Genomic DNA, 12,673 nt, shown 5'->3' on the forward strand with positions numbered 1-12,673 from the left:
GGTCACACTGGTCTGCTGGCCATGTGTGCACCCCTCCCCCATTCCTGAGCACCCTACTTGAGATTATCATAAAATCAGTTCAAATTGAGTAAAATATGAAATATGCTAAATATGAAAGAAGACAGAATCTCTGGATGTTTCGACTCTTGTTCTGAAAGTTCCTAATGATACAATATCCTTTGATAATCTGCTCTCCAAATGAACCATAGAGTTGTTTGGGAAATTTATGTTGTTTTTTGTTGACAGTATTCCTAATACGGTGCTAATATCCTGGGAAATAGCATTTTAGAAAAAAAAGGCAGTGTATTATTGGCCTGTTTCTGTGAAGAAAACTTGCTATTTGGACATTCAGGATACAGCTCAGGGATTTTCACAATACATCATACAGGTGTAAACTGACATCTTCAAACAGTCAGACAACTAACTATAAAAAGAATTTTGAATACATTAAAAATCTGACATCAAGCAGGACTTGGTTAAATTCACTTGATTGGGTTTTTTTTTTCATTTGTTTGTCTGCTTTTCACTGCACAGGAACAGCTGCCTGTTTGAAGAATCAGGACAAGTATAACAAAGTATACTAGCTTGGAAATGTGCTTGACCGACTCCCACAAAACCTGAAGACTGCAAAATGATCAGCTGAAGTACGCAGTACCAAGAGAAAATAGAATGAGATTCTTCATAAGAAAAGACTTGAAATCTGAGCAGAGCAGCTCTATTTACTTGCAATAACAAGACTAGAAGCAACGTGGCACCTTGCAGGCTCACTGGATGAGTTTTCAAAGGTATGTGTTGCATCATTAAAACAAAAACAAAAATTCCCCTGTCAGTTTTCTGCTGCCCTCTCTAGCCATCCTTTCTTTAGTGATGCTACCATATGCCACTTCTTCTAACAGGGACGATTTTCAATGGGGACAGCCAATTCCAAAAGGAGGAAGGAATGGCATTCTTTTTATAAAACAAGTTTATACTTTAAACAAAATCTATGCTATAATGTAGACAGGCATGAGATAAAACTGCAACAGACTGAAAACTGCAGCCGTTGCTTAGAAACCAACCATAATCTCGGACTTTCTCTGCTTCGTTGGAAAGCCAGCATGGGTTACTCGCTGGCAACTACCTAAAATTTTAAAAGGTTAAATGCCAGCAAAGCCACAAATACACCCTCACTGCCTCTTCTACTTCACAGCCTTTACACTGATAAGAGGGTAAACACTGCCTCCCAGTTCCTTGTAGAAAAGGTGGCTAGTGCTTACCATACTATAAAGAGTGGAAATAATAAAATACATGATCCTCAACTACTATCCAAGCAAAGGCTGAAACAAAAAATAATCACATGGTCAAATGCTGCTCGCGCTAGCCCTTGTGTACCCCTGCCCGGTAGAAGTTCAACAGGTGCAACCTTCATCAATTCCGAAAACACCGCTTGAAGTTTGCTAAACTCATTTGTTAACACCCTTGTATCGTTCGAAAAATAAAAGGTGGAATTACTCAGAAATATTTTTACCATCTTTATCTTTCTTTTTTTTTTTTTTACATTTTTTTTTAATTTTTTATTATTTAAACCGACAAACAAAACAAAACAAAACATAATACACATATATACACAATGTATATTTTAACATCAACTTCGTGACAGTATTCTTCTATTATTTACATTTTCCCCCTTATTCTTCTTTAGAGTATTTATCCTTATTGCCCCATTATTTCTTATTTACATTTTTCTTCCTTCATACATTATTATATACACATTTTCCACGTTTAACTTTTCCACACTTATTCTCTCTTATTTCTACTCTCTAGCCAGACATACCACTTGCTCCATATTAAATAATATTCTGTGTCTTCTTTTTCTTTTCTCTCTTTTGTTAATTTGTCCATCTCGGCACAGTCCAGGATTTTCTTTATCACTTCTTCCTCTGATGGTATATTCTCGTTTTTCCAGAACTGTGCATATGCTATTCTTGCTGCTGTTGTTATATGTAGAATTGAAGTTGAAGTTTGCTAAACTCATTTGTTAACATCCTTGTATCATTCGAAAAATAAAAGGTGGAACTACTCAGAAATATTTTTACCATCTTTATCTTTCAAGGGTGACTCGAAAAGCAAGAGCTAAAACTTCTGGGGCTGGGTACGGCGCGCCTTTCCCCCCACGGAGGAGCAACGGCGACTTACCTGGGAATGTAGCCCGCCTCCTCCCCAAGCCGGAGCTCAAATTCCCGCCAGGCCTGGCTGGGACCCACCGCAGATCCCGCCCCCGCCGCCGCCGCCATCCCGGCGAAAGTACCGAAGGCGTCGCTCTCTTCCCCGGAGAACTCCTCGCAGTCGCTCCGCCGCCTCTGCGGTTGAGCGACGCCGCGAAATCCCCGCACGAACTCGCGGAAGGTGATGGCGCCGTCGCGGTCAGTGTCCAGGCGCTGAAAAATAGCTTCGGCCTCCGCCGGCCGGACCCGCAGCTCCGCGCAGAGCGAGCCGAAGTCATCGCGCTCGATCCGGCCGGAACCGTTCACGTCGCAGGCCAGAAAGAGCGAGCGGAGCCGGCCGGCCTCGTCCAAGTCCACCTGCTCCCCCGAAGAGGAGCCCATCACACGGCGAGGGAGACCTCCGCGGGCTCGCGGACACGCCTCGACGGCTCCAAGCGGTGGGGACCCCGATCCGGGAAGGAGAAAGACGCCGAGCCGCCCCGCCGAGCCCGACTCTCCGCGCCCAAATCCGCGCTTTCGCTGCCGGCTGCCTTCCAGGCCGCCTCTCCTCTGCTCCACCCCCTCGAGCAGGAAAAGTTCTTCCAAGAATTTCGCCCTGCCTGCCAGGGGAGAGCTGCTTTGAGAGCGCCCGCCCGTCCGCCCGCCCCGGCGCGGCCGCCCCGCGTGGGGCCGCCCCTGCGGCCTGTCAAGCGTGTAGGAACGAGGCGGACGGGGCTGGTCCGTCACAGGTGTGAATTCCACTTCTGACGATTGTTTCCCTGCGGCGCAGGTTTCTTTTGCGGCCCGCCAAAAGCGCCGCATCCTGGAAAGAGGCGGCTTGGCCGGGTAGTCAAGGGTGACGACGCTAATTGACTTGGAGCCAAGGNGAGCCAAGGTTGCCTACCCCTGGGTTAGCCCCACGTTGAAGTAAGCCTTTGCTACAGACCAACTCAACTGTGCCTAGGAGGGGGGACCGGGTCTCCGCTGCCTGCGGCCTCCTTTATCCGGTAGGCAGCAGGCTTAAAAGCGGCCCTTAGAGACGGATGTTCCCCTCAACGCAGTTTTCTTTTAAATAAGCGGGCAGCAGGTCCTGTTGTTAACTGAAAGCCCAAAACTATAAATGGGGAGCCCAGAGATTCAACTCGATAATTCATCTTAAATACACCCAGAGGCCAAGACTCATGTTGTCAAGAAATAGGCTTCACACGTTCGAATCACCTTAATTCTCTTACTTTGGAGAAAGAAAAACCTATTTTGGGGGGACTTCGTGCAGTCTTCCCTAAAAATTTTTACTGGTGGAAACACTTCGTGGCTGCCCTCCTCCTGCTTTTTCCCATAAGGTTGCCATTTTAATGGTCCCCTACGTGAGAGAAGCCTTGTTCTTCACTAGAAGATTCTCCCCAAGCAAGAATACCGTACAGCTGTGTTGCAAAAGAAACACCATTATTATTTTACTGGTATTATTTCAGCTTTGACAACCAAATTGCAGATCCATTCTTTGTGAAGTGGGGAAGATGGACCTTGTTTTTGAAAAGAAGATTCTTCTGATGGAACATTTTTGAACCATACCTTCAAAATTCATGGATGAAATGTAATTTCACAAGTTTTATGATACATTTATTTAATTTGATTGTGATTATCTGGTTTTTACGTTCATAGTCAAAAAAAACATCCCTACCTGTGACCTCATAAATTGAATTGTGACACTTGATTAAATACAATGAAATGTCATTCTGAAATGTGGAACCCAATCTTATGTGCACTGGGGGCTGGGACAAGTTTCAGGAAATAGTGCACCACAAATTGCAGCACCTGACCTTTCTGCTTGTAGAACAGTGAACACAAAATAAATCACCTGAGACTCTAGAAAAGGAAGTGACATTTACTTGTAACACTGGTTTTGTGAGATTGAGATTCATTAATAACTAGAGAAAATGTTCCCTTGCCAAGTTTGGTTTCTGGACATAATTCTGTTTAGCCATACTTTATCAAAAGTTACTTAAGAATGTAACACCTGTGTTATCACAGTGCAATGCTCATTTAAAAAAAAGATGTGTTTTTATTTTAAAAATAGCCACTGCATTAAGATCGAAACATACAGACACATTTATCTTAAAAAAATATAATAACCTGCTCTGATTCTTAGTATTTCACAATACAGGTAGTCTTCGCTTACTATAGTGTCCTTTCATTAGTGACAACATCACTGAAAAATGGGCTTGCCACCATTCCTCAAACCTATGACTGTTGCAGTGGGAGGCAGTGCTCCTTGGTAGTGGTAGCAAGCCCAGTAGAAAGAGGAAAAGAACATGATGATTGCACCGTGGAGGACAGGGAGGAAGGACCATTGGGATGGTGGCAGGGAATACAGCAGTCTTTTCAGGGCAGCTGAAAGGGCAGAGTTGGGGGAGAGAAAGGTACATGGAAGGAATTGAAGTTCTCCAAGAAGTTGGAGAATTGAAGTTCTGGGCTAGGAGGGACCAAGCCAGGGATGGCGTATCCTCACCTAACAACCTCAGGATTCATTTTATGACAACAACTGGGACTGCTTTGTTGAGCTACAGAGTTGTTGGCATGGGTTCGGGTCATTAATTGGGGACCACCTATATAAAGACAGCTTATATCTAGTTGAATCCTTTGCTTGTAGTATGCCATGCAAAGTCACCTCTGGTGAGATGGGCAGCTATATAAGTTTGATAAATAAAATTTCATAAATGCTGAATAAGTACCATAAGGAGACAGATTCAAATTGTGATCCTATCAAGACCTAAAGAGCCAACAGAAACAAATCAAAGATCAGGCATCATATATCAGGTCCAGTGCAAGAATTGTGAAAATAATTATGTGAGCCAAACAGGAAAGACGCTATCTACCAGACTGCATGAGCACTCCCTGGCAATCAAAAGACATGTCCGTCCATGAGGACTCAGAAGTTTGATCTAACCGGGACCACAATTATAACCCAAGCAAAGTCAAGGAGAGAAAGAGAATTCCTCGAGGCCTGGTTCTCTGCCAACCAATCGGTGAACAGACACATTGACATCGACCCCGCCTACCAACCACTGAGAGCAAGAGAGCTACTTCAGCTGAAATACCGGAAACAACACTCCAAACAAACTGAACATAATTCAAACCACACTGAAGATGTCCCCCTGAACGGAGACGAAACTTTTGCAAGCTAATTACCAAGCCCGGAGATCAAACCAACAGCCCGGAGTATTTTTTTTATCTGGCCTTTATTGTTTTTATAAGTAACTCAAGGTAGCAAACATAACTAACATTCCTTCCTCCTTCTATTTTCCCCACAGCAGTAATCCTGTGAGGTGAGCTGAACTGAGAGAGAGAGAGACTGCCCCAAAGTCGTCCAGCTGGCTTTATACTCACAGTATCTTGATTTCTAGCCCAGTGCCTGTACAACTAAAGAAAACTATATTAAGGGCCATGTTTCCCCAAAAAAGTAAGGCCAGCACAAAAACTCTATTTGATTTCATGTACTTAAATTTGCTTAAATGATTTTCTAATCAAGCTTTTAATATAGAAATATTACAATTTGATAGCATTTTAAGGTCTCTGAGGACTACATCTAAGGCCTTTAGGAGGCTCGTGCAGTCCAAGTCAGTTCCCCTCCACAGAGACCTTTATTCTGCATTATTATTGACCACATTACCAATCCATCCAAGCAAAGGTCTTTTAAGTTGGATTTTTTTTTTGATGATGCCAATTGTAGCTATTAAGATTCGGACATCATGTTTCACAGGAAAGGAAAATAGAATGCTACAGATCATAATTCCAAATAGATTAGACAAGGAATCAGTCATTTCTATTGAGACACAATTTTTTATACTAACAGTAATTAACCTTTTCTTCCTATTAGGCACATTTGAATTTTCCTACCCACCTTAAGCCACACAGGTTGTTCTTTGCTATGGCAGCTAACAGTTATGTAAAAAAAAAAAAAAAGCCCCTATCATTCTATGAACAAAACAATCCAGATAACTTAGGGCAGTGGTGGCGAACCTATGGCACGGGTGCCAGAGGCAGCACTCAGAGCCCTCTCTGTGGGCACGCGCACCATCGCCCCAGTTCTAGGTCTTCAGCTGGGTTTTATAAAACCTTTTTGCTTTAGGCCTCCGCCGCCGTGTGCAAAAAAAAAAGTTCAATCAGTCAATTTCAACTTCTCGCGGGAAAAAAAAAGATCTTGCAAAGTTGGAATTGATTGAACTTTTTAGTCCCATCCAGTCTGCTGTTATCACTGCAGCCACGCCCACCCAATGGGCCACACCCACCCATGGGCCACACCCACCCGGCACCCGATGATGCATAAGTGGTTTTTGGGTTGCAGTTTGGGCACTCGGTCTCTAAAAGGTTCGCCATCACTGACTTAGGGACATTGTTTTTATTCTGAATCCTGCTGATGTGGGAGCCACCAGTTCATCTCTAGAATGTAAGATCAGCAAGCTCTGGAGGAAGAACATATTAGAATTATTTCAAAATGAATCTCCTAAAACCCACCAATCAGCATGGTCTGGAAGAATAAATGAACTTTTTTCTTCCAAGATAGCACTGTTTAATAAATAAAACTTTCTTTTAGATTCCAAGCATTGCATTGCAACCCTTCACCATTTTTGTTTCCCTGTTGGTCTTACGTAGATTCAGAAGCATAGCTGTAAATCAGACTGGGCACTTTACAGCCCCTGGCCACATTCAGCCCTTTAGCTGTTCCTGTCTGGCCTGCATGGATTGCCTCTTTTTTTTTTCTGAAGGTGACTGCTATTTTTTTTTTATTTATGTATGTGTGCCTAAGCATCTTCACAGCTCGATTTGTTCGCCCTTCCACAACAGTCCTAGTTTCTCATCTGGCCCCTTCACAAAATTAATTGCCCTCTCCCACTGTAAATAAAAATAATCCCAGATTTCCATTTAATCTGTAATTAAAACAATATATTTTACAATTCTGTCAGGGACAGAAGTTTGATGAGTGTTAATGAAGATGATGTCCATAGGTACATGGGATTCTGTTGTATTCTTCCTAATCATAACAGCATAGATTTGCGGTAAATTTCAGCAGAAAAAGAAGTTACATAATTGAGGAGGAAAGGTACTACTCAGAATACAATTTTTGATAACTGGAATCCTAGAATCAGAGATATTAGATTTGGAAGGGAGCTTAGAGGTAATTATTATCAAATTTTCATAATAAAAATGTTATCATGGTGGCAGCATTTTTGACAGATGATTCTTCAACCTCTTTTTGAATATCACTTGCACAAAGACCATTAATCCAAAGAGATTTACATTTCATTGGTCTTCATCTCTTAACTGTAAAAAAATGCAATTTTCTGGTAATTTTCTACCCAATTCTGCTTTCTTTTATGTCCTGGGTCTATTCCTGCCTTCTGAAACAATAAAATATAAGGTGTTGCCATTTAGTTTCCCATGGCTGTTGTCTGTCTGTCTATCTATCATCTATCTGTATGTGTGTGTGTGTGTGTGTGTGTTGAAATTTATTGATTATTTATAAGGGATTGGTTTCTAAAATCATGGTTATGGTATGATGATAAGGTAAATGTGATTGTTACAGAACATTTTGGAAAAAAATCGGGTTTAAGAAACATTTTGTAGGGATACTAATTCAGCTTTACGAGATGAAAGGACTTAGAAGATTTTCTTTTGAAGTAAGTAACATTCAGACCAGAGATGGTTTCTGAGATATTTGAGGTAGCTGGGCTGGGCTACCTAGTATAACCCAAGAAATTGAGAGATATCTAACAGCAAGATTTTGCATCCATTTCTGACACACAGTGTGCCGCCGTTATCTAGAAATACTGTGACCAAAGGTTAATAGTACACTCTTATCAAAATTTTGTATTTGACTTCCTAGAGAAATGCAACATTGTGGGAAGGCTGATAGTTATCTTGCCATAATGTTCAAGCCCTTTGCTTTGACTCTCTCCTTAAAATCAAATATGGTGTCATTTAGTGGTGTCACAGAAGATGCAGCTTACAAAACAGATGGTTCTTGATGTATTATTCAGGCAGCCAGTTTCCGCCTATGTAGGACTGGCATCAGTGTAGAAGCCAGAGGGACAACCCATGTTATTCAAGCAACTGGCAGAAAAAGCATTCAACAAAAGACGATTTATTTTTATGAGCCATAGTGCAAGCAGTGAAGGCAGAGCTCTCAGCATAAAAAAGCAAAAGAAGGTTTTGTTCCAAAATATATTACGTAGGTATTGGTTTAAAAAGAGATATCAGTCAGAATGCAGCTCTAATTTAAATGTCCAATATCTAGAGAGGTTAGATCTTCTGAGAACATCGTGTCATTTAAATTTGGTGATGGTAATTATATCATCAAATAAACTGGAAATATATCTTGAAAACAGCTCTAACAAGATTTTCTTCATTTTGACTATTCCACAGATGACAAAGTATCACAAATAGGAAGTATTGGATAATACTTTCTACATTTTAACCACATAAAAACATAGTAAAACTCTGAACTATTCATTAGCAACTGCTAAAAGATTTGGCAGAGTTCTCATTCAGTTAACAATTTCACAGTTCCAATTGTCAGGTTATGAAATATTTTAACAGTTTTATTAACTTTTGTAATGGATTCCAAATCAAGTATAAAGCGGCAACCATATAAGTGAAGCATTCTCAGTCTGTTGGAATGAAAAAAGAACATCAGTCAGACAATAGCTTCACAATTGCCAAATGATCACACAATCACAATTACAGCCTTGAAAGTTGTTTCTTTATAATAATTCAGACAATTTTTACTATAAAATATATTGCAGGGTATGAATAGTGCAGCATATATAATTCATAAACTATTGCCAGAATGTGAAGCAAATGGGAGACACTGGGTGTGTTTCTGTAATTAAACCGAACCTGCAGTTTTAATTTTGCTCTAATTCCTATGGAACAGCAATGTGACATAAAGAATAAACAGTGAGGTTAGCATTACAATATATCTAAAGAATGTATTAAACAAGGAAGTTTTGAGTGAAGCCAGTCCTTTATTTGAAAAGAAACTAAAGGTGATTTCACTAAAACTGTTAAATAAAACAAAAAATAGAAGTTATTGGAAGCAAATTGCTCCAGAATGAATTATAGCACTCCATACTTGATGTATGTACACTAAATCAGAATTGAGCACACACTGGTTCTTAATATAAATGTGAAAACACAGATAATTATTTCGGATCTCATCTTGTGAAAATTAAGCTCTGCAGCTTAACAAGGCTTAAAAGTAACAATGTCTTCAAATCACCCGCAAAACAACACAAAAAATATCCTAAAATTCTATCTTTATAAATATCCTTAAATTACAAGAGTTGAGCGGTCCAATTTTTAGACTTATACATTACACAGGCCACAAACTCTTTTCTACCCTTTATTACACATTTTATCAATCTGGCTAACTTCCTCATATATGAACCAGTTCCAAGAATTGTCAGCAATGGGGAATGAAATTTCTGAACATGTTTATCCATAAAATATCCCTGGCATTATTTTTGCTGCCCTTTTCCTTATTAGCATAAATATTTGCTTTACTCCATACTATATCCCTACTATACTATATTTCTCACATCTAAAAGCTTATATTAATAAAGGATACTGGTTATTCTCATCTACCTAATTTCAGCAATATTTTATAAATAATTAGTTAGATTTCTCATCAATTCTAAAATGATATGCAGCAATAAAATCACCATCTTAGTAACAAAAGAATCATAACCACACCCTTTGAAAATTAATTCAATGTAATTTGAGATATAAAAATATGGGTTTATAGTTAGTATAGTAGGTGACATCTACTGAAAACTTAAATCTGTTTACCTAACAGATTAGATGTGTCTGGAAATATAAATATTTTTCTCTCATGATGTTGGTTGGCTAAGGATAAAGGTTAAAGCACTGACTAAATGCTTGAACAGGAAACAGGTTCCAGTCTCTGTTTTGAAATGTTATTTTTTTCGAAAGCTAGTAGGAAGCTTTTGAAGAATCCTTCTGCAGTACCAAGAAAAATCTTTATTGAAAGAATGCTTGGGACCTAAATATACTTAAGATGATACAGGTGACCATCTATTCAGGAAAAGAAAAAGGAAAGGACATGAAGAAATAGAGAACATTCTGAGATCCTTGATGGGATAAAGTATAACTTCTGATAAATGAGTATTTTGCAACGGTTCCTGCTAAAAATAGCCATTTAGTGAGAAACGTTCAAAACAGGATCTCCAAATTCCAGGTCCTCCCGATGGCCTTCAAAGGTTAGGAATCTCCAATTTAGTTATTTAACACAGGAAAGCATGCAATAAAGTGTAAAGTATTGCAGCATTTCTCCAGGCACTTTTCCTGTATATTTCAGTCCATTGCCCCTCCATTTCTAATCTTGATTAGGGTTCCCATTAATTTGCTGTGTGGGTGTCATTTGTTTCTAAAGATATATTAGCATGTATCCTTGAACATCAGAGAAATATGTTCTACCATGAATTTGTCTAAACCTTTACTCAAACCATTAAAGATGTTATCACACATTGAAGCAGCAAATTTCATTAATTATGAACTCATTAAAACTTTGGTTTTTAGATGTGTCAATAGTAGGGGACACAGGGATCCTATTCTCCCCCCCCCCCCCATGCTATATGTCATATAATAAATCTTGGTCATAACCCATGGCATTTTCTTTTTATTATTTTAAACATATCATATACTGAGGACAAAATAACACTTTATAAACCCTAAATCTCCTGATTATTATGACCAATAATCCATTACATCTGGAGACCACCAGGATATCTATCCTTGCAACTCCATTTCAATAGTTAAAACAAGCTCACCATGCTTATTAACAAGTCACCAAAATGAAACAGTCTGAATTTTAGAGAGATTTTAGCATCACAGTTTAAATTACACTCACCTTTTGCAGTTTTTACATAGTTTTGCAACTGCATCTAGAGAGATATTCTTGCAGTAATTAAGCTTCAGACACTCTAAGCTATTAAAGCAGAAATTAGCCAATAAGCAAACCCTGAAATCCAAGAACAAACATTATGCTTTTACTTTAAGATTTGAAAAGAAGATCATTAGACAAGAATCTTGGATACATTATTTGTACAATATTGGATGGGTCTATGTCCTTCATCATGAACAATTGCAGTGACACGGTAAAGAGAACGGTTCTGTTTTCTCTAATTAATTCACTATTTGGTTAATTTAGATGACTATCACTTTATATACAATTTGCATAAGTACTAGACTGTAAGTAAGCTGTGCTGAGACAGGATTTAAGTTGCAAATTGCTTCAGGATCATTAGAAGGCTAGATTAGAGACCTTTTGTGGGGATCCTGTCATAGGCTTACTCTTTTCTAGAAGATATTAGTGATTTAAGATGATGGAGGAAAAGGTCTGCCAACTGAGTGATCCTGCAGCTCTGCATTTCTTCTCCTTCCCTGGCTCTTCATTGCAGTTCTAGATCACAGACTAGATTAAAAAAAATAATGCTTCTCCTCTGTTGCTAGCTAATCCCTCCTGGTGTTAATACCTATCCATTTAGAGCAGCTGAGAAAAGAGCGCCTATAAGCCAATCTCTGCATCACTGTTGATGGGTGTGATGACCGGTCTTCAAAGCAGTAAAGTTCATCCATCATCCCAAGTCAGCAAATTAAGCAGAAGGCCTTTTACTCATGTTGGTTGGACACATTGAATCTACAGAAAAGATTATCTATCGTAAATGACTATAGGCCTTGCCTATGATGTGGCTGTTTGTGAGCACTACAAAAGGAGTAAGATGATATTCTGACAAAACCTGTAGTTGTCTCTCCCATATTCATTGCATTCCTGGACAATGAACACAGTAACTGGGTAAACATAATGTTAAGTTGTCATCACTGCCATCTTGTCTTCCAATTGGTAGACAAGATGGTATTTATCTTTAATGGAAATGTGTGGAGGAAAACCCGTTAATTTGTAATGCTTTATCTGTCAAGTCAGAAAAGGACCTTTTGTTTTCTATATATCTGTTACCTTAAAAAGTGTAAGGACATTAAAAAATGAACATTCTTTTAACTAATAGAAATCTCATATACCTTCAAGTTTGCAGAAAGATATCTTGATTTTTTCCATGTGAGTTATGTCAGCTTACATTTACTTAAAAGATTAATTGCAATATATTTGTGTGAAAGGGATTGAGTGGGTACTGAACTTAGCATATAATTATTTTTATAGGACAGGAAAAAGAATGTGCCTGGCCTCTGCCCATACATTTATTTATTTATTTATTTATTTATTTAATTTATATGCCGCCCTTCTCCCAGCGGGACTCAGGGCGGCGCACAACATATTTAAAACAAAAGCATATATACAATCCCCCCCTGTAAAACCGAATTAAACCAAATTTTAAAGTTGTGTCTTCCAAATTCCTTAAAATGAACCCAGTATAAAATCCTCCCTAGGTCAGGTCCGCTTGCTGAAAGAGCCATGT

General features: G+C 39.2%; 1 protein-coding gene across 1 annotated transcript in view; it reads right to left on the minus strand.

Annotated features, from left to right (window-relative positions):
- Nucleotides 1–8,301: 8,301 nt before the first annotated feature.
- The window catches only part of LOC107284441 (F-box/LRR-repeat protein 7), a 29,710-nt gene continuing 25,338 nt past the window's right edge, over nucleotides 8,302–12,673 (minus strand). Inside the window, exons 8-9 of the mRNA XM_029283443.1 lie at nucleotides 11,110–11,220; nucleotides 8,302–8,848 (exon numbers count right to left, since the gene is read on the minus strand). Of these exons, the coding sequence (XP_029139276.1) occupies nucleotides 8,722–8,848; nucleotides 11,110–11,220 (238 nt within the window). The 3' untranslated portion in view covers nucleotides 8,302–8,721. The remainder of the gene's footprint in view (nucleotides 8,849–11,109; nucleotides 11,221–12,673) is intronic.

Source organism: Protobothrops mucrosquamatus, unplaced genomic scaffold (assembly GCF_001527695.2).
Source record: "Protobothrops mucrosquamatus isolate PMUCROS unplaced genomic scaffold, P.Mucros_1.0 scaffold91, whole genome shotgun sequence".
Lineage (NCBI taxonomy): Eukaryota > Metazoa > Chordata > Lepidosauria > Squamata > Viperidae > Protobothrops > Protobothrops mucrosquamatus.